This window comes from Sapajus apella, unplaced genomic scaffold (genome assembly GCF_009761245.1).
Source record: "Sapajus apella isolate SASKATOON/1434 unplaced genomic scaffold, GSC_monkey_1.0 scaffold25, whole genome shotgun sequence".
NCBI lineage: Eukaryota > Metazoa > Chordata > Mammalia > Primates > Cebidae > Sapajus > Sapajus apella.
In genome coordinates, this window is record NW_022436965.1 from 26,092,610 (window position 1) to 26,113,631 (window position 21,022).

A 21,022-nucleotide genomic window follows, 5' to 3' on the forward strand; every position below is an offset into this window, starting at 1 on the left:
CTAGCAGTGAAAACCCTGGGGTTCTTTGGAACACCCTTTGAAAATCAGTAAATTTATGAGCCTGGAGAAAGAGAAAGGTATACAGAAGGTTGATAGTGCCAATAATCTTTCTTTTTACAGGAGGCAGGAGGATGCCAAAGAGTGGAAAACAAAATAAAAATAGCCAAGGTGTAGAGCAAATACATACCATAAGATTGGATGTATAGTATTACCGCACATCTATGACATCAAATATATATACAATCCAGCCAGGCACAGTGGCTCATGCCTGTAATTCAGAGGCCAAGGTGGGCAGATCACTTGAGGTCAAGAGTTCAAGACCAGCCTGGCCAACATGGTGAAACCCATCTCTACTAAAAATACCAAAAGCTTAGCTGGGCATGGTGGTGTGCACCTGTAATCCCAGCTACTCGGGAAGCTGAGGCAGGAGAATCGCTTAAGCCTGGAAGGCAGAGGTTCCAGTGAATGAGATCACACCACTGCACTCCAGCCCTCCAGCCCGGACAACAGAGCGAAACGGTCTCGGAAACAAAGAAACAAAAAAATATGTATACAATCAAGTACTAGGTGGTAATGTGAGCAAATACAAAATATAGCTTTGATGAGATTATGGGCAATCTGTCATTTCAATATTATTTTTGCAATAAAATAATGCCTTTTAAAAAGTTAAGAGAAGTATTTGCCCAAGTTCTCATTCACAGTTGAGAAAATGAGGCCCAGATTTGACAAGGATCAGGTACAAACACTCAGGGCAACAGCTACAATATTTAGTCAACATTTTACCTACAGAGGAGAAGCAGATTATAAAAACCATAGCTTTCAGCTCCACCAAAGCTACAGTTGAGCTATTCTGCCATTCTTAAAAGCACAAATAAGTATTAGGTTACGGCGACAGATTTTTTTATATGGTTTAGAATGAAAAGCATTGGGGCAATTCAACAAACACTTATTGATCAACTTATAACAATAAAACTGTTCTAAATGTTATGTGACATACAGAGACAACTAATACATGGGCTGCTCTTCAAGAACTTACAATGTATTGAGAAAGACAAAAGTTAAACAACTCTTATGATAAGCTAGAATGAAATAAAAGCATGAACAACTACTTCTAACTTGGGACACCGAAGAAAAGGTCATAGATCAAATACTACGTGTGGTGAACCTTAATGAATGAGTGTAAATTCCTGAAGTGGCAGACTATTGCACTGTACAACTCCAAGAGATGACCTTACAAGGTGACCTAGCTAGGCAGAGAAAGGGCAAAGGCCACATCAAGCCAAGGATAAACATAAGCAAAGGCAGGGAAGGCATGATACCATGTTCAGGGAAAGGTGAATTATTTGGTTAGCTAAAATGCTGGTTGAAAAATATGGGTTAGGGTCAAGTTAGGGCAGGTTTAAAGATTAAGCCAGCTTAAACTTAAGTATTTAAGTTGTGTATTTAACTTCAGGAAAAGAAATCTAGCAGAAGTATGGAAATTGAGGAGGGAAAGACTGGAGGCAAATTAAGATTTGAATGAGAGAAGCCTTGAATGGAGCATCAAAAATGAAAAGACAATCTGTCACTTTCTGCGGGGTCACCTGGTTTAATGTAGTACAAATCAAAATAATAGTTACACGATCCAGCTACCTGACAATTTTAGTATATCTCAAATAAACTTCAGAACAAATATGTACATGCCCAGTACCTTCGCTTTCCCAGGCCTGGAGCTGATCTTGATCCCTTGTAGCACTGCCCAACACCTCCCGAGGCACAGGTTCCATTCGTGCATCCACATTCTTTTGCTGAGAGGACTGGTTAAATCCTTCAATTGCCTTTTGGAAAAATAAGTTCAGCTCCTCAAAGTTCATGGCCTGGAGCTCTGCATGAAGCTCTACCTGTTGGGCTTCTTCAAGCTCATTCCAGAAACGTAGTAGGTGTTCTTGCCCAGCTTTGGACAACCTGAGTTTGAGGTCATCAATGTTCATAATGCTCTAATAGCCAAGCTTTGTGAAAACAGGGGTGTAATTTATGTACCTGTAAACCTAAAAGAGAAAAGTAATTAACAGCATGTCAAAATCCAACCTCCAAAATTGAGAGAGGTTTTTTTCCCCTCTAAAAATAAGAATATTTTTAAAACTTGATGTTAAAGAAATTAACTTCTGCTTTTCCATCACTCAATATTTGTAAGGGATCATACCTGTAAGACAATAATATGTACCAGGCACTTCTAAGTACTTTACCTTCACGTCTTGTTTAATTTTCAACAACTCTATGGCATAGGCACTATTATTACCACTTCTTTACAGTTGAGAAGACAGGCAGAGAGGCTAAGCAATCTTACCAATGAGTGGAGCTGGGATATGAACCCAGGCAGCCTGACGACAAGGCTCACACTCTTTACCATGTTTAATTTTCTCTGTATTACTCCTTTGACCACTAAGCTACCACGGAAAGAACACCTGACTGCTTAATATTTCAATGCTCTCCTTGTATCTCTAATGATAGAGATACTACTATGCTTTCTTATAGTCAGTATACTGAAATATTCAGGAAGACAGAACCACCTATAATCAGGAAAAATACATTTCATTTCATTAGCAACTTCTGCAAAGAAGCAATAATAACACATCTATTTTCTCTACTCACTAAAAACTTGGACCCTCCTTAAAGAGACAAGCAATACACATATAATAGTCAGTGAATAAGACAAATGTTTTCTAAAGAGCATTCTGTGATAATATAGTAAAATATTAAACTTCATAGTGCTAAAGAGTAAGAAAATGAGTAAATATTTAATCTACTCACTCAATATAGACAAATGCTCTGAGAGGAGACAGGTGTTATCTAGAAAGTTCACAAAGAGGCAAAACCTAGCTGTGTGATAAGGGTTGGGCAGGCTATATAGATAAGATTAGAGACCATGTGTGGTAGCTCAAAACAACTGTAATCCTGGTACAGGCTGGAATAAGTGAATTGCCTGAGCTCAGGAGTTCAAGGCCAGCCTGGGCAACATGGCAAAACCCCACCTCTATCAAAAATACAAAAATTAGCCAGGGGTGGTGACGCACGCAGTGCCAGTTACTTGGGAGGCTGAGGTGGAGGATCACCTGAATTTGAAAGGTTGGGGCTGCAGTGAGGCATAATTACGTCACTGCACTCCAGGCTGGAGACAGAAGATCCTGTCTCAAAAAAATTAAAAGATTAGGAAACAAGCAGAGCCTGGTGGCCATGAGGAGCAAGCATGTGTGGGACGGAAAGCAGTAAGGTGAACATCATGACAAACGATAGAAAATGGCCTAGTGTAGGGCTAGATCATGAAGAGCCTTGAAAACTAAGCAAAAAAATTCAGACTTCACAGAGTCAGTAATAGAAAGCCAACAGTAGATTCTCAAACAGGGCAATGTTACCATGCTTTAAAGAGATGAGAGAAAAGAGCAATGGCATACAATAGATTGTAAGGAGGAACAACCAGAACCAGGAAAATTACAGTAAGAAATACCAGTTAAAAACAGTTAAAAGACAATTGCAGTAAGAAATACCAAAGGTCTCACCAGATTAGTGGCAGAGAAAATAAGAGTGAAAGGAATAAATCTGAGGGTCACTGTAAAGAATCATCACTACATTATAACTGCTTCCATGTGAGGGACAGAGGGAAAAAGTAGGTACCAAAAAAACAGCCCAAATCTTCTCCTCCTGTAAGAACAGTGCAAAGTAATACACATGGTAGTTCAGAGCACAATTCTAGGCTCAGCTGAGCCACTTAATTTCCCCATGCCTCAGTTACCTTATCTGTCAAATGAGATTAATAATAGTCTCTACTTCACGAGGATCATTAAACATCAAACACCATTTACAAGCTCAGGTCTAGCTTGTGTGTTCCCTGACGTGATAATAACAATACGTACTTAGCTTTGAATGTTCATTATGGTATTAAAAGGCATTCCTATTGATTTACATAGGTTTCAAGAGTCATGTTGCTATTATTTTTTTAATTTTTAAAAATCATATTAAAAAAGACACTTGAGCTGGGTGCGGTGGCTCACACCTGTAATCCCAGCACTTGGGGAGGCTGAGGTGGGCAGATCACCTGAGTTCAGGAGATGGAGACCAGCCTGACCAACATGGAGAAAACCCATCTCTACTAAAAATACAAAATTGGCCAGGCATGGTGGCACATGCCTGCAATCCTAGCTACTCCAAAGGCTGTGGCAGGAGAATTGCTTGACCTGGGTGGCAGAGGTTGCAAATCAGGCCCTTGCACTCCAGCCTAGGCAACAAAAGCAAAACTCCATCTCAAAAAAAAAAAGACACTTGAGTGGAACAGATTTACATTAAACTATTTTCCAAGGAATGCTGCTTTTCCCAAGACCTCATTTATGCTACTGCTTTGCCTCTGATTTAAGGGAGTACATTGTAGTGGGAAGATCAGCAGTGAATCAGATAACCAAAGAATAGGAAGTCCTTGTTCTTGGTTCTTCTCCATCATTTGATTCTACGCAATCATTTTACCTTCCTGTACATGTATTTCCTCATGAATATAAGACAACCAACCTTTCTCACATGCCTTCAAGAGAGTCAAGAGTAAAAAGTGCTCTGTCTGCTAAAAGGCATACACAAACATATTATTAAAACATTTTAAGATATAAAACAAACTTTTCCTAAAAGTTCCTCCTAAAAGGTCATTAGATACTCATCCGCCTTCAGACACTTGGGAAAATGAATCCATGCAAATAAGATACCTCATAAACTTTGATAACTGGTCACGTGTTCATTTACATGTTGTATAATGTTCAGAATACAACCACCATACTTGAGTTTTGGACAACCATAATTTATCTGTGATATTAATTTGAGGCAGATATAAGCACCTCCATGCCACAAAAATAGTACCATATTTCCCATTAACGCTGCTTAGAGGCACGTGTGTGTAATGGTAAGCAGCAACGAATAGAAGAATTAAGAGATACAGATTTTTATTTTGACAACCAAAATCTGAAAAAGTTGAAAATCTGCTCTAGAAATTATGACAAAACTCGGTACATGCCCATAGCCTAATGCATCTGCATCAAAATAAATGACAAATTTGGTAATAAGTCTACCATTATCAAATATTATCAAATATATTTTTATTAGATTTAAATACCAGCATGAAGGAAATCCAGTATTTTTCCCTCATTTTCTGGCCTCCCCCACCTGGCCCCTATCTCTGCTGGTATATGTATGCCCTCAAAATTAGTAAGTAAACCTCTTTAAAGCTTTTTAAAAACAGTAGAGTTAAGACATAACCACCAACTGAATCCTATAAATGCCTGGCAGGCAGCACAGCCTATGAAGTCTTTCTTAGTTCCAGCTAAGTGAGCCAACTGACTAAGAGTGAAGGAATAGACAACTGCAAACTCTTGGGTCCACACCCAGTGAATTTCACCTAAAAGTCTTTAAACTTTTGCAACACCAAATGACACACACATATGAGCATAATCACTATTACCTGATTTCAGATTTCATAAACCATGTAGAAATAAATGTAGCACAGCGTCAGGCCAAACTTCAGGCTGCCATATGTTCAACATATGTGTGCTCAGCCCTCCAATACCATCCTTCTGCTGGGCCAAGAAAGAGGAAACCCAGAAATTTCAATCCTCTCTCATTACCAGTATCAAGACAAATCAAACCAAAAAAAAAAAAAAAAAAAAAAGAAAGCAAGAAAGTGGCAAGCTAAGAGGATTTGCCCCACTGTCCTGTCCTCCAAAGGTATCTCCTAGTCCTTGTCAGAGCTCTCAATTCTTTTCCTCATATATTCAAGACACACCAACTCGCTTCCACCTGACAGTTCCAACGACCTCCTGTCCCACTGGAGGCCCGCACACTTGGTATAACCGTCCACGAGGCCCCAGCCTGAGAGCCTGGAGGTCTCTACTGCCCACCCGGGAGAGGCCCCACTCCCAACCCCACACACCTAGACAACCTCCTAGGTCTCCAGACACTGGCCCAGACCTCCTCCCACAACGCCCCTAGTCCATCTGGGGCGCGCTCATCCCATCCCCGGCCCTCCATCCACAACCTCCAGCGGGGTGGCGGAGGATGGGGTGCGACCGCGGGGCGCACAGGCTGGGGTGTGTGTGTGTGCGGGCGGACGGGAGGCTCCTCGGCGTGTGCTCCGCTGCCCGCGCTGTGCACGTTCGTGCGACGCGTGTCCACGTCTGCGCGCGTGGCCGTGTGAGCGGCGGGACCAGGGCCCCCGCTGCCCCGGTCCCGGGCCCGCCGTCCCCTCGCTGGGCTGGGAGCCCCTCACCTTCTTCAGCACAACGCCAGCTCCGCCCGGCTCCGGCTCCTTCCGCGCGGCCACTCATCTGCGTCCCGCGCCCGCTGCGAATATATACCCTCATCCGGGGGGCCGCGGCGTGGGGGCGGGCCGGGAGCGGGGGCGAAGAGGAACGCCAGCCCCGGCCACCCCGCCCCTCTTGCCACGACGAGTGGCTGCTGGCGCGGGGAGGAGTGGAACCCTACAGCCTAGACACGTCAGCGCCGAGAGCGAAGGAGAACAGGCGGGCGCGGCCTTGGGCGCCGGGGCGGGGCTAGGCGGTAGGGGCCGAGCGTGAAGAGAGGGGCCCGTCGGGGCGGGGCGGGGCCTAATGCGTCACTCATCCTCTGGCCCAATGGGGATGGTCCTGGAGCGCAGTCAGCGGGCGGCCCGGCTTCTCCAGCGCACTAGCTGGGGCGGGCGAGGGGAATGTCAGTTGGGTCCGTTAGGAGGGGCCAGGTCCGGGCCGGCCAAGAGCGCCTAGTGGGTCCCAGGAGCCCTGACGTCCCTAGGTTGTACTGGGAGGTGCGAGTCCAAGGCTCTTAGTGGGCCCAGCGGCACTAAGCACAAGCGGGCCACAGAGATGGGCGGGGAGCTGTGTCCCCAAGGTGACGGATTTCAGAGCCACCCACGCGGGTGGTTGGGAAAGAGCGGCGGATTTTTCTGCGGAGAAACCTTCTGAGCGGGCCTGGCGCGCTCCCTGTCCTTGGGCTAGTTATTTTGTGTGCAGTTCGCAAGATATCTGGCCAGGCCCCAAACTCGCTCTCTGGTGGTGTTTTGGCTCCCAAGAAAGTGAAGCGGGGCCTTTTTACTTTTGCACAAACAGATAGGAAAGGAGAGAGGAAATGCAAGCAAAGGTATTAGTTAACCTAAGCTTGTGTAAGCCTGGACTCATCATTGAGTCTGCAGTCTTAAGGTCACTAGGCCTCAGTACTCTGCAGGAAGATGGTGGAGGGCCTCGATGACCTCCCAGGCCATTCCAGGACCAGTGTTTATACTCCTGTTGCATAACCTAGTGTGGGTGTGCACACACAGATTATTATATGTTCAACCCTGTGCACTTAGAAGCTATGTTTACATTTAAAGTTGTGTTGCATTTTGCAGTTTTTGCAAGAAGTACGATATGTTGAAAAACCAAAAATACCTAGATTTAACATAGCACCTATCATAAAGAGATTCAGGCATTTAGGTGCCTTTCTTCCACTTTCTTGAGTGCAAAGGCCTTTTCATTTCCTTTATCAATTTAATCAAGTAACAGGAAAAACCTAAACTTGGTAAATAATGCTGGTAATTTACATTCAGGAGATTGAATACTCTCCATCTCTCATGATCCTAGAACTTCATTCATTTCTTTGAAAGAATAGTGTAGTGACTGGTTTCTTAACCATAGGATCTGAAGACAGTCTCACCTTCTTTATTGCTTGTGATCTGTGGCAAGCTACTTGTGTGTCAGTTTTCTCATCTATAAAAAAACACAATAAAATAAAGATGAAAATGCCATTTGGTAGTTGTATTAAACCTATCGATTGAAAGTATGTAAAACGGAGTAAACACTAAATAACTTTTAGCTATTATTTATTATTAAGTACTTATAAAAATTCAAACTAGGAGACCCAGATTCAAAATCAGTCTACCCTTACTAACTGTGTGACTTTGGGTAAGTCATTTAACCCCTCCAAACTCCAATGTCCTTTTATGAAATGAGACTAATACCTATTTCACATGGGTGTAGTAAAAAATGAGAAAGAACCTAAGATAATGTCTGGAATATTATAGGCATTCTATAAGTCTTAGATGAATGACTGTGTAAAGAGCAAAATTATTAGTTAGAAATCTTTTAAAGAAAAAAGGTAAAACTGAGGTCCCACTCAAATGTTTTTAATGAACTACTATAAAATCAAATTTGTACTTTTACCTTTTGTTGCTAAAGTTTCATCTGTTTGTTTGTTATTCTGGTTACTAGGCATAAAAGGGGTCATAATCTCATCTCACCAGCTAAATGTCCAGAAATTTCTCACATTAGAGTTATTTCTGTCCTTCAAAATACTTTTTATATGCATTGTCTTTTAAGAGATGATTGAAGAAAACAAGGCAAGGATGCTCTAACTATGATTTTTTTGACATTACACCAAAGGTATCAGCTAATGAAGTTAGACAACAGAAATCATAAGAGGCTTATGAATTAGAAAAAATATATAAGAACTAAAAATTATTTTTTAAGAATTTAAGAAAGTAGTAAAACTACTTTGACTTGCAAATGACAAAAGAGAATATCTGGAAAACCCTAGAGAGTCAATGATAAGACTAACCATAGAAAAATTTTGGTAAGTGTATTAGTCCATTTTCATGCTGCTATGAAGAGATACCTGAGATGTAATTTACAAAGAAAAGAGGTTTAATTGACTCACAGTTCTGCAGAAGCCTCAGGCAACGTACAATCATGGTGGAAGGCACCTCTTCACAGGGCAGTAGGAGGGAATCAGTGCTGAGCAAAGAGGGAAGCCACTTATAAAACCATCATATGGCTGGGCACAGTGGCTCCCAGCACTTTGAGAGGCCAAGGCAGGAGGATCACCTGAGGTCAGGAGTTCGAGACCAGCCTGGCCAATATGGTGAAAACCTATCTCTACTAAAAATACAAAAATTAGCTGAGTGTGGTGGCACGTGCCTGTAATCCCAGCTGCTTAAGAGGCTGAGGCAAGAGAATTGCTTGAACCTGGGAGGTGGAGGTTGCAGTGAGCCGAGATTGTACCGCTGCACTCCAGCGTGGGCAACAGAGCCAGACTCTGTTTCAAAAAAAAAACCATCAGATCAGCTGAGTGTGTTGGCTTATGCCTGTAATCCCAGCACTTTGGGAAGCTGAGGCAGGTGGATCACGAGATCAGGAGTTTGAGACCAGCCTGGCCAACATAGTGAAACCCCATCTCTATTAAAGATACAAAAATTAGCCGGGTGTGGTGGCATGTGCCTATAGTCCCAGCTACTTGGGAGGCTGAGGCAGGAGAACCACTTGAACCCAGGAGGCGGAGGTTGCAGTGAGCCGAGACCGTGCCATTGCACTCCAGTCTGGGCAACAGAGTGAGACTCTGTCTAAAAAAAAAAAAAAAAAAAATCAGATATGGTGAGAACTCACTATCAGGAGAACAGCATGGTGGAAAACACCCCCATGATTCGATTATCTCCACCTGGTCCAGCCCTTGACACGAGGAGATTATTAAAATTCAAGGTGAGATTTGGGTGGGGAGACAGACAAACCATATCAGTAAGGTAGCAAGTTATAAAATGAACATATAGAAATCAATAGCTCTCATATATGCACATTATAACATTTAGAAGACACGTTGGCGGAGAAAACGCCATTTATAAAAGCAACAAAAAAATTAAATATAAATTTAGCACAAAATGTGCAAAACCTGTGTAAGAAGAGTTATAAAACACACCTGAAAGCCACAAAAGATACTTATCAATGGAAAAATTCTGGAGCTATTTCCTGTGTGTTGTGGATGTGAACAAATGACTAAATAAATTTATTTTGGTCATTGTGCCATGGTTATGTAAAAGAATATTTGTGTTCTTAGGAAAGACATACTAAAATGTTTAGACTAAAAGAATATGATGTCTGCAATTCTTAAATGGTTCAGAAAGATTGGGAGCAATGGCTCAAGCCTGTAACCCCAGCACTTTGGGAGGCCAAGACGAGAGAATCACTTGAGCCTAGGAATTTGACTAGCCTAAGCAACATAGCAAAAACCCATCTCTACAAAAAACACAAAAATTAGCTGGGCATGGTAGTGTGTGCCTGTGGACCCAGCTATTCCCAAGGCTGAGGCAGGAGGATCGCTTTAGTCCTGGAGGTTCTGGCTGCAGTGGGCTGTGATCATGCCACTACACTTCAGCCTGGGTGACAGAGTGAGACCTTGTCTCAAAGAATAAATAAAAGGTTCAGAAAGAAATATATGTGCATACATACATGGGGGTAGGGAAGGAAGAAATTTGGGAGGCAAAGTAAATAAGAATGAAGTAAATGGAGGAAAATGCTAACAATTAGCTACTTTAAAAGGGTGTTTAGAACTTCTTTATACTGTTCTACAAGATTGAAATTATAAAATACAACCAACAGTGGAGTTGTTCATTACCAGTCCAACACAAAAGAAAATCATTAACCCACAGAGCATACAGCTCTGAAAGAAAAGGATCCAGGAAAGATACAACAGTCCACAGAACAGTATACCTGTCCCATGTCGCAAGTCTTCTGGCATCTGGTCAGAATGCCACATCACCTGAGAAGCTGTAAATGCCACCGGCAAGTGCTGTTTATGGTGGCAACTGTGCCTCCTTAGCATGGCAATCATGATAGGGAAATGTTTTTCTGTAATTCTCAGCCTTCTAGCTGGATACAGTGGAGGCTTAGATGAAGAGCACAGAAACCTGTACAGAGCAGGCATTACCTGGAATACCTCCATGTTTATATATGGATGACTGAGTTGAACTATTCTCTTAAGTGCAAACTGGCACATTTTCAGCATTCAAAAAAGAACAAACTGATGTTTGCTCAAAATATGTTTATTTGGCTGCTCTGTGCTAGACCCTGTGATAGACATCCAGGAAATCAAAAGATTCTGTGTCCTAAAGGGCTTTATAGTGCCATAATAGAGATAGGAGAGATGTTTCTTTTTCAAGGCAGAGAGTCATAAGCGCCACAGTGAATGCACAAATAAAGGATTTCAGAGCTCAGAAGAGGGAAAGAATGAAGGATTGAAGAGGTTTCCCAAAGGACAGGCCAGTAGGTTTGGGAAAGAGGCCAGAGGCAAGGGACAGCCTCACTCCTCACAGGAGGCTGCCCTTTGAAACTCAGCCTTGGGGGATGGAGGCTTTCATGTGGTTTCCCACTTGTAGCACCATCATCTTTTCTAAATTTTTTTTTTTTTTTTTTTTTTTTGGAACAGGTTCTCACTCTGTCACCCAGGCTGGAGTGCGGTGGTGTGATTTCGGCTCACTGCAACCTCTGCCTCCCAGGTTCAAGGGATTCTCCTGCCTCAGCCTCCCAAGTAGCTGGGATTACAGACGCCCGCCACTATGCCCGGCTAATTTTTGTATTTCTAGTACAGACAGGGTTTCACGATGTTAGGCTGGTCTCGAACTCCTGACCTCAGTTGATCCGCCTGCCTTGGCCTCCCAAAGTGCTGGGACTACAGGCCTGAGCCATCGCGCATGGCCACACCATCACCTTTTCTAACTTCTGCTGCCTCCTTAATGAAAAAGACCAAGGAATTTGTACTCAGGTAAAGAACTTAGAAAGTGAGATATGCTATGCTATTAAATAAGCTGTAAAATGTGAAACACCAAAACCGGAATATTCACCAAAAAGTATGTATTTTCACTAGTGTGTTATGGATTCAGCTTGGTTTTCAAAAAGGTAAGTAATATTTCATCTACTAGATAGAGGGTAGATAGATAGAGCCAAGCACGGTGACCCATGCCTGTAATCTAAGCACTTTGGGAGGCTGAGGAGGGTGGATTGCTTGAGCCCAGGAGCTCAAGACCAGCCTGGGCAACATGGAGAAACCCCGTCTCTACCAAAAATACAAAAAATTAGCCAGTGTGCTGGTGCACACCTGTGGTCCCAGCTACTTGTGAGGCTGAGGCAGGAGAGTCACTTGAGCCTGGGAGGCAGAGGTTGCAGAGAGCCCAGATCACACCACTGCACTACGGCCTGGGTGACAGAGAGAGACCCCCATCTCAAAAAAAAAAAAAAAAAAAAGAGAGAGAGATACAACAGGTATATTATAGAAGCTGTGAGACCTGGAAAAAAATCACCTAAATTCCCTCCCTGAACATCAGTTTCCTTATCTACAAAATTGAAATACTAGTCTAATACATCATATGGAGTTGGAAAGAGAAAAGAGAAAAAGCTGGCTGGGCACAGTGGCTCATGCCTGTAATCCCAACACTTTGGGAGGCCAAGGTGGGCGGATCACCTGAGGTCAGGAGTTCGAGACCAGTCTGGCCAACATGGAGAAACCCCATCTCTACTAAAAATACAAAAATTAGCCAGGTGTGGTGGCAGGTGCCTGTAATCCCACCTATTCAGGAGGCTGAGGCAGGAGAATCGCTTGAATCCAGGAGGCGGAGGTTGCAGTGAGCCAAGTTCACACCATTGGGCTCCAGCCTGGGAGACAAGAGTAAGACTGAGTCTGAAAAAGAGAGAGAAAGCCTAGCACACAGTAGCTACTCAATAAATGTTAGGTGAATAAATGAAAGACAGAAAGAAAGAAAAAAGTGAAATGGAGAAGTCCTCTATTAAAAACATATAATCAGACTGGGCGAGGTGGCTCACACCTGTAATCCCAACATTTTGGGAAGCCGAGGCAGGTGCATTACATGAGGTCAGGAGTTCCGGACCAGCCTGACCAACATGGTGAAACCCTGTCTCTACTAAACACAAAAAATTAGCTGAGAGTGGTGGTGCACACCTGTAATCCCAGCTACTTGAGAAGCTGAGGCAGGAGTGTGGCTTGAACCCAGGAGGCAGAGGTTGCAGGGAGCTGAGATTGCACCATTGCACTCCAGCCTGGACAACAGAAGTGAAACTTCATCTCAAAGAAAAAAAAAAATACAGAATCATATTGGGATTACAGGAGAGATGTTTTAGGTGGGCCATTACTGCAAACAAATTTTTAAAAATTAGGAACAATAAGTCTTATGTTTTGTCTTTTAGGGACAAGAGAATTATGGTGATTTTTATATTCTTTTGGATGATTTTGAGGGTGTGTTTTCTAAATATGCTACAGAGAAAATTGTTTTATAATTAGAATTTTTAATTTCAGAAAAGCAGGTATGCTAACAATTTAAAAAGCTGCTTCCTTGATTGTTTCTCTCTGAAGTCATGTCAGATATGTGCCAGTCTGTCCACACTCTCTTGCTTAGTACAACCAGTAATGATCCACAACCCAGGGTTTTTTGTTTTGCTTTGTTTCTGAGACAGGGTCTCGCTCTGTTGCCCTGGCTGGAGTGCAGTGACATCATCTCAGCTTACTGCAACTTCCATCTCCGGGGTTCAAGTGATTCTCGTGCCTCAGTCTCCCAAGTAACTGGGATTACAGGCATGTGCCACCAGGCCTAGCTAAATTTTGTATTTTTAGTAGAGACAGGGTTTTGCCTTGTTGTCCAGGCTGGTCTCAAACTCCTGTCCTCAAGTGATCTGCTCGCCTCGACCTTCCAAAGTGCTGGGATTACAGGTATGAGCCACAGTGCCTGGCCTCACCCAGATTTTTTGAACAGTGGGCTGCTTTAGCAAATATACACTAGTGGAGCCTTCCCTCCATTGTCCTGAGTGCAATGGCCTCAGCTAGTCCACTGAACTTCTAAAAATGTCCAGATTATTTCCCAGCAGTATAGACAACACACCAGGGGAAAGTCTGGCTCAACTCAAGGCTCCGTTCAAGGCAAGGCCTGAGTATTCATGAGATCACTGTTTCCAAGAGCCTTCAAACATATGGGTGGGGGTGAGATTAGGGTTTTGACTTTGCTGTTGGTAGTTTCCTAGGACATGAGTACTTCATTCTCCCAAGAGATGATTCTGACTTACCTCACCACTTCTTCCACACTATAAATTTTCTGTACTTCAGGGTGTGTTTTGAAATTTTGTGGAATGATGAGTACACTCTATTAAATGACAAATTTATTTTTTTACCCAGTGTTTTCCATACTCTCCTAAAGTATATGCAGTCCTTGAGAAGGTTTTGATCTGGAAAGCTGTCAGAAAAGTCTTTGTACATTTACAATGTGTGGGATGCTGGGGATGATATACAAAGATGAGTAAATGTACAACTGCTCAAAACTGATTGTAACCTAAGAATCACGCAAATAACAAAATGGAATGAACAGGAGAGAAAGTGGACAAGAGACTGTCAGTGTGACAGGTGCAGTGGCTCACACCTGTAATTTCAGCACTTTGGGAGGTTGAGGTGGACCAATCACTGGAGCTCAGGAGTTCGAGACCCACCTGGGCAACATGGCAAAACCTTGTCTCTACAAAAAAATACCAAAATTAGCCAGGCATGGTGGTGAATGCCTACGGCCCCAGCTATTCCAGAGGATGAGGTGGGAAGATCACTTGAGCCCAGGAGTTTGAGGCTGCAGTGAGCTGTGATCCTGCCACTGCACTCCAGCCTGAGTGACAGAGCCAGACCCTGTCTCAAAAAGACAAAAGAAAAAAAGAAGAAGAAGAAAATTGAGAGTATCAGTATGTGACAACTACAGGAGGTACACAACCTCAGGATTCCACACTGAGGTATGGTTTTTATGGTGTGGAGGAGTGGACTTGAAATTTCATTCCTGTGCTGTTGGCTGGAAATTATCTGGTCCACCTCCCTTAATTCATAGATAAGGAGACAAAACTTCTCATAATTGAAAAGATGAGCTGAAAGAAAGAACAGCAGTTAAGAAGCAACAGCAGGATTAGAAGTCAATCTATTGCCACATAACAGAGTTCCTCTGAAGGTAATGAGTGTAAAAATAATCCAGTCATTAAAAGCCTCAACCCCCATAATCAATGATTTCAGTATATATATTTTTTTTTCTCTTAAAGCTAAATGGCTTGTAACCATTGTGAGTCCTAGATCAAATACTTAATGCATACTCTTGAGAGTCCACTTCACTGAATCTTTCCTTTTTTTTTTTTTTTTTTTTTGAGATGGAGTTTTGCTCCATCGCGGAGGCTAGAGTGCAGTGGCGCAGGCTCAGCTCACTGCAAACTCCGCCTCCTGGTCTCAGCCTCCCAGGTAGCTGGGATTACAGGCACCCACCACAGCGCTCAGCTAATTTTTTGTATTTTTGGTAGAGACGGGGTTTTGCCATGTTGCCCAGGCTGGTCTGGAACTCCTGGCCTCCAGCGATCCACCCACCTTGGCCTCCCAAAGTGCTGGGATTATAGGCATGAGCCACCACACCCAGCCTAAACTGGATCTTTCTAATGTAGGCAGTCACACAGTGTTAATCTCTCCAAGGGAAATTCCTCAAAAACCTAGTCTAGAATGGCATCTGACCTATATAGAAACCAGAAGGACAGCATACTTCATTCTAAACCTGCCTCTCCACCTATTTGGTCACTGTTCAGCCATCCATCTCTGCTGGGCTGTTGACCTTCCATAAGATGATTGCTCAGGCTGGGCACAGTGGCTCATGACTGTAATCCCAGCACTTTGGGAGGCCGAGGCAGGTGGATCATGAGGTCAGGAGTTCAAGACCAGCCTGGCCAAGACGGTAAAAACCTGTCTCTACTATAAATACAAAAATTAGCCAGGCTTAGTGGCAGGCACCTGTAATCCCAGCTACTCAGGAGGCTGAGGCAGGGAATTGATTGAACCCAGAAGGCAGAGGTTGCAGTGAGCTGAGATCATGACACTGCACTCCAGCCTGGGTGACAGAGCAAGACTCCATATCAAAAAAATATATATATGGTTTTCATAATATAGTTCTTCAGCTCTACTCTAAATGAACATGTCTGAATTTATTGTGCTTTTTATCTCTTATCCTTCTCACACATACAATATACCACAAGTTATTTTTGTTGGCAATATCTCCTGGTCACCTATTCCTTCTTTAGGAATTGACAACCAATTAACTTTTTTATTTTCCAGGTAAGATCTTAGGCACAGCAAAAAATTCCTCAACATTTTTTCCTCCAGACTCCATATCTCCCCTTGGCCTATGTTACTTAATATTATTGGAAGAAAGAACTGATGTTGCAATAAAAGTCTCTGGCAGTGCCAATTGGCTTGATATCAAATTGAATTACAAAAACATAAAAAGAAAAAAAAATTGAATTACGAAAGTGTGGTTTCAAAACTTATTTGGGTTCTAAGAGCTGCTGGGTAATTATTTCCTGTGTCCCCCACCCACAAAGCACTTATTTATTCATTTGTCTTTAACTGCTTAGCATAATACGTAAGAACATGAACTCTGAAGCCAGACTATAAGAGTTGGAGTCATGGCTCTACAATTATGACCTTCAACAAGTCAACTGATGACTCCTTGAGTCCCAAATGCAGATACTAATAAAACCTGCCAGGCCTGCCATGGTGGCTCACACACAGATAATACCAGCACCGTGGGAAGCAGAGGCAGGAGAATTGCTTGAGCCCAGGAGTTCGAGAACCAGCCTGGGCAACATAGTGAGACTCAGTCTCAAAAAAAAAAAAAAAAAAAAAAAAAAGAAAAGAAGAAGAAAAAAGAAACAAACTGCCATGTCGTGAATGGCCTGTGGAGAGGTCCACATGTCAGAGAACTGCGTGCAGCTTCTAGGAGCTGAGAGTGGCCTCCAGCCAACGAAAATGCAAACAAACAATAACAAAATAACAGAACAAAACCCTGAAATTTGCAATCCTACAAATGCAAGGAGACAGAGGGAGCTTGGAATTGGAGATAAAAATGATCAAAGGCCTTACCCCTACACCCATTTGTCTCCACTCTGTTTACTCATGTTAATCTTGTGCTGGGTGGTCTCTCCCAGGAAGATCAAAGGGGAATCACCTGTTAATAGTATTGACTCTGGGCACCCCCAGAACCTAAAGGTTTTACCAGCCATAAAACAAGTCTCTTAACCATGTTAATTATCCACAAGTGTGTTAACTTAGAACCTCTGTTGTAAGTCTTGAGAGAATAAATGTGTAATGGACAGAGGGTCTGGGTCGATTGCTTGCATTTCACCCTGTGAAAGCAGCCAACGGCCATCCCTAGCCCTCTTGAAACACTGTAATGGTGTGAGACTGTGTCCATTCATCCATCTTGAGTCAGGGACTGCAGGTCAGACTTTCGCAGGTGGTGGGACCCACATCTCACCCGCTCAAGGACATCACTCTGGGGCTTGAATTCTTTAACTTTTTAAAATTTAATTGAGATGGGGTTTCACCATGTTTCCCAGGCTGATCTCAAGCAATCCGCCTGCCTCAGACTCTCAAAGTGCTGGGATTACAAGTGTAAACCACCATGTATGCAGTGGCCTTGAATACTGACTTACAAGTTAGCATGTCTTTAACTGAATTCTCAAATGATTCCTATACACCTCCAAAACTACCTGCTTCCCTCCCTCGCTCTTCCCTATCTCTATGGTTTCTCAGGCCAAAAATCTTAGAGTCATCCTTCACTCCTTTTTCTCATACCAGATCCAATCTACAGTAAATCCCATAGTCTCTGCCTTCAGAGTACATCCAGAATCGGACCAGTTCTCACCATCACTTTCTCCCATCATTATTTCTTACCTGAATTACATAATGGCCTCCAAAGAAGTCTTACTTCTACCGTTGCCCCTCTTTTCTTTCCTTTTTTTTTTTTTTTTTAAATTGAGATGGAGTCTCACTGTTGCCTAGGCTGGTCTCAAACTCCTGGGCTCAAATGATCTTCCAGCGTCAGCCTCCCAAAAGTGCTGAGATTACAGGTGTAAATGACCACACCGGCCCCCTTGCCCTTCTTAAGGCCATTCTCAATACAACAGCCAGAATGAGGATCTGTGGATTTATAGTACTCCTGTGCTCAAAACCCTCTGGTGGCTTCCTATTTCAACCAGAATAAAATGCAAAATTATCAAATGGCCTATAAGGTCCTATAGGATCTATGCTGTCCCACTTCACCTGGCCTGCTCCTTCTCTAACTTCTCCCTTTTATGTTCTCCATAGCCTGCCTCAGTTCACCAGACTCTAGCCACACTGCAGCTTAGAATTTGTCCTGAGAGTAGTGAGGAGTCCTTGAAGGTTTTTTTTCTTTTTCTTCCTTTGTTTTGTTTTGTTTTTGAGACAAGAGTCTTGCTCTGTTGCCCAGGCTAGAGTACAGTGGTGTGATCTCAACTCACTGCAATCTCAGTGTCCCAAAGTGCTGAAGTGCTGGGATTATTGGCGTGAGCCACTGTGCCTGGACCATGAAGGGTTTTTTGTTTCTGTTTTTTTCAGAGGTGGGGTCTTGCTGTGTTGTTCAGGCTGGAGTGCAGTGGCTATTCACAGGCCCAATCCTACTATTGATCAGCCAGGGAGTTTTGACCTGCTCCGTTTCTGACCTGGGCCAGTTTACCCCTCCTTAGGCAACCTGGTGGTCCCCCCGGCTCCTGGGAGGTCACCATATTGATGCTGAACTTAGTGTGGACACCCAATCAGCAAAGAGCACCACAGCCCAAAACTCCTGGGCTCAAGCGATCCTCCCAGCTCAGCCTCCCAAGTAGCTGGGACTACAGGCACACGCCACCGCACCTGGCTGTTTTAATTTTTTTTCTTTTTGGAGACAGAGCCTTGCTCTGACACCTGCCAGGTTCAAGCCATTTTCCTGCCACAGCCTCCCAAGTAGCTGGAATTACAGGCACCTACCACCACGCCTGGCTAATTTTTAGTAGAGCCAGGGTTTCACCATATTGGCAAGGCTGGTCTTGAACTCCTGACCTAGATGATCCGCCTGCCTTGGCCTCCCAAAGTGCTGGGATTACAGGTGTGAGCCACTGTGCCCGGCCCCCTGAAGGGCTTTTAAACGCCATCCTTTTGTCTTCGCTGCCTATAAAGTGGGACAAAATACAGACAGTTAATATCACAGGCCTGCACCTCCTGCAGTACCAGCCCCTTAGATGATAAAACTGTTCTGATTGGCTTTACTGACCCAGCAAGGGCACAAAGGGTCCCTTAGGAGCCAAGTTGGTGTTAACACTCCTTTTTTGCTTTCTTTTTTGTGATAAAAGAAAGATTAAAAGCAAAAAAAAATCAGTTAAAGACCTGAAACTTTTAGTTTTTTTTTTTTTTTGAGACAGAATCTCACTCTTTCACCCAGGCTGGAGTGTAGTGGCATGATCTCAGCTACACCTCCCGGGTTCAAGCAATTCTCCTGCCTCAGCCTCCTGAGTAGCTGGGATTACAGGCGCATGCTACCATGCCCAGTTAACTTTTATATTTTTAGCAGAGACAAGGTTTCACCATGTTGGTGAGGCTGGTCTCAAACTCCTGACCTTGTGATCCACCCACCTGGGCCTCCCAAAGTGTTGGGATTACAGGCATGAGCCACTGTGCCCAGCACTTTTAGTATTTTTTAAAGAAAAAATAGATTCTTTTTTTATTATACAGATATTATAAATATTAAAATTTGAAATACACAAAGGAGAGAAAGAAGGAAGGAAGAGAGGGAGGGAGGGAGAGAGGGAATTAGGAAGGAAGGAAGGAAATCACCTTGTGGGCCTGGCACATAAAACATTTCCTATTAAAACTAGTATTTTTCGGCTGGGCACGGTGGCTCACACCTGTAATTCCAGCTCTTAGGAAGGCAGAGGCGGGAGGATGGCTTGAATCCAGGAGTTGGAGACCTGCCTAGGCAATATAACAAGACCCCATCTTCCACGAAAAGAAAAAAAAAAAAGACAATAAAATAAGATAAATAAAACTAATATTTTTCCTTATAGAGTAGAAAGTCTAAGTACTTTTAAAAAGTTAATTTACTATACTGGGCAGTGTTCCTCCCTAGGGAGCGAGAGGAACAGTGTCTTCTCTGAAATCCTGACTTCACGTAGCACACCATACCCTTCCCCAGTTGAGCTCATCTCTCACCCACAAGCTTTTGAAAAGATGCCCAGTGGTTTGCTCATAAGTCCAGACCTTTCCGGCATCTCACTGAAGTAAATTCTCACTAGATTTGTCTTGACTGTAAGGCTGTTTTTAAGAGACAATCTAGATTCTTCTTTTGACCGAATATATTTCATTGCACTGTATTCTGAACAGTTAAAATGAATACATGATAAAATTTAAACAGGCCACCCAGGAATAAAATAAATTCTTTTGACTGAAATAAACATACAGACTTTTTTCTTTTCCTCGTCAGATTATCTCAATAAATTACGTCATGATGGAAATTTACAGATATTTGTTTGTATTTTTTTTTTTTTTTTTTTGAGACGGAGTTTCGCTCTTGTTACCCAGGCTGGAGTGCAATGGCGCGATCTCGGCTCACCGCAACCTCCGCCTCCTGGGTTCAGGCAATTCTCCTGCCTCAGCCTCCTGAGTAGCTGGGATTACAGGCACGTGCCACCATGCCCAGCTGATTTTTTGTAGTTTTAGTAGAGACTGGGTTTCACCATGTTGACCAGGATGGTCTCGATCTCTTGACCTCGTGATCCACCCACCTCGGCCTCCCAAAGTGCTGGGATTACAGGCTTGAGCCACCGCGCCCGGCCCCCATTTGTTTGTATTTTTAAAGATTACTGTGTCCCTTATTTGTCATTGAATATTATTCTATCAGTATTAGGTTTTATGAAGTTCTACTGTAACTGTTAAAAAACAGTTGTGATAGTTTGTTTGGAGGTAGCCATTTTGTTAAAATAACTGTCCAAAATTGTTTATTATTGGCCATAAAAAAACATGACTTTAGGTCACAATAAGTACACAATAGTAAATTGCTAAAAAGTAATTTAGGAATATGAAAATATACAGTAAATGGAACTTTCCAAATAGTAGTTGTGAATTTTTTTTTTTAAGGGATGAGGTCTTGTTCTATATGGCCCATGTTGGAGTGCAGTGACTCAGTCACAGCTCACTGCAGCCTCAAACTCCTGGGCCCAAGTGATCCTCCTGTCTCACCCTCCCAAGTAGCTGAGACTACAGGTGCATGCCACTATGCCTGGCTAATTTTTTTTTAATTTTTTTGTAGAGACAGATCTTGCTTTGTTGCCCAGGCTGGAGTGACTCTTTGATATACTACCTGATTATAGCTGATTTG

At 43.1% G+C, this 21,022-nt stretch overlaps 1 protein-coding gene across 8 annotated transcripts in view; it reads right to left on the reverse strand.

Moving 5' to 3' along the window:
- UAP1 (UDP-N-acetylglucosamine pyrophosphorylase 1) overlaps nt 1-6,602 on the reverse strand; it is a 36,118-nt gene extending 29,516 nt beyond the window's left edge. Inside the window, exons 1-3 of one of the 8 annotated variants that reach the window (XM_032291570.1) lie at nt 6,278-6,602; nt 5,474-5,585; nt 1,691-2,027 (exon numbers count right to left, since the gene is read on the reverse strand). In XM_032291570.1, the coding sequence (XP_032147461.1) occupies nt 1,691-1,970 (280 nt within the window). In that variant the 5' untranslated portion in view covers nt 1,971-2,027; nt 5,474-5,585; nt 6,278-6,602. Of the gene's footprint in view, nt 1-1,690; nt 2,028-5,473; nt 5,589-6,277 lie in introns of all 8 variants that reach the window. The other 7 variants (XM_032291566.1, XM_032291565.1, XM_032291568.1 and 4 more) reach the window with 7 other exon arrangements.
- Between the last annotated feature and the right edge of the window lie 14,420 nt (nt 6,603-21,022).